The 1110-nt window shown below is 31.9% G+C and overlaps 1 protein-coding gene across 1 annotated transcript in view; it reads left to right on the forward strand.

Moving 5' to 3' along the window:
- LOC106874982 (gamma-aminobutyric acid receptor subunit alpha-5-like) overlaps positions 1–1110 on the forward strand; it is a 169958-nt gene that overhangs the window by 166862 nt on the left and 1986 nt on the right. The window contains exon 5 of the mRNA XM_052969899.1: positions 849–1027. Within this exon, the coding sequence (XP_052825859.1) occupies positions 849–1027 (179 nt within the window). The remainder of the gene's footprint in view (positions 1–848; positions 1028–1110) is intronic.

A 1110-nucleotide genomic window follows, 5' to 3' on the forward strand; every position in this document is an offset into this window, starting at 1 on the left:
TATATATATATATATATATATATATATATGTATTATGTATGTATGTATGTACGTATGTACATGCAATATCTTTCAGATTGCTGAAGTTCAATCGTAAACCACGAAATATTTGTACATACATATATATATATATATATATACATATATATATATCTTTCAATGTGTGTGTCTGTGTGTCTCTGTGTGTGTGCACGCGTGTGTGTGTGCATGCGTGCGCCTGTGTGCACATGTGTATGTGTGTGCGTTAGTTATCTGAATTGAGTTCATAACGATATCTGTTTAAAAGAATTACAAAATGTTTTTGTGATTTTCTTTAAAAGACATTCTTCAGCTCGGAAACATATTAACTTCATCCTATTACCTACTTCATAAAGATTACAAGAAACACTCGATTTATTAACTAAAGTAATATCTAACATCTACATTGAGTAAATAGATATACTGGATTACATATATTCAGAATTCTATTTAAATTCTTAGAACGCATTTCTTTTATCCATCTAGAGGCCATTTCTTTTGTTCACATAGAGGTCGAAGCGAATAAAAATACTGAAACGAGGTTGAGACCAATTTGCTTAGCAGACATTTCTGTCACGGTTTCTAACTTATATAATATACATTTACAACTGAATCTCCAACTATAGATGACTTTAAAATGGACTTATTCTTTCCGACATCGAGTGGTGTTCACATAAAGTCAAACATTGATTGATATTGGCATCCCAATAAATGGTATACTAAAATCAACTGGTAAGTTTACCAGTTAAAACGATTTCTCTTGACATGCGCAGAACAAACCAATTTGATTTTCTAGTAAATGAGGTATTTTTCTCTGTCTTCTTTTCCAGTCGGCTATTCAGCAGATGAAGTGATCTACAAGTGGCACCCTGGACTGAAAGAACCTGTTGAAATCGCATCTCATATGACCTTGAACCAATTCGACCTGATTGGTTATCCTGCAAGCAACTTTACTAAACTAATCAAAGACAGTACGTACAATAAATACCACAGTTTCTTATTCGTACATGTAAAGCGTTATCGGTTTTCTCTAACAAATATTATCATTAATATTACATTAAAGCAGTACTGCATTGCATTTCATATATATAT

This window comes from Octopus bimaculoides, chromosome 8, assembly GCF_001194135.2.
Source record: "Octopus bimaculoides isolate UCB-OBI-ISO-001 chromosome 8, ASM119413v2, whole genome shotgun sequence".
Lineage (NCBI taxonomy): Eukaryota > Metazoa > Mollusca > Cephalopoda > Octopoda > Octopodidae > Octopus > Octopus bimaculoides.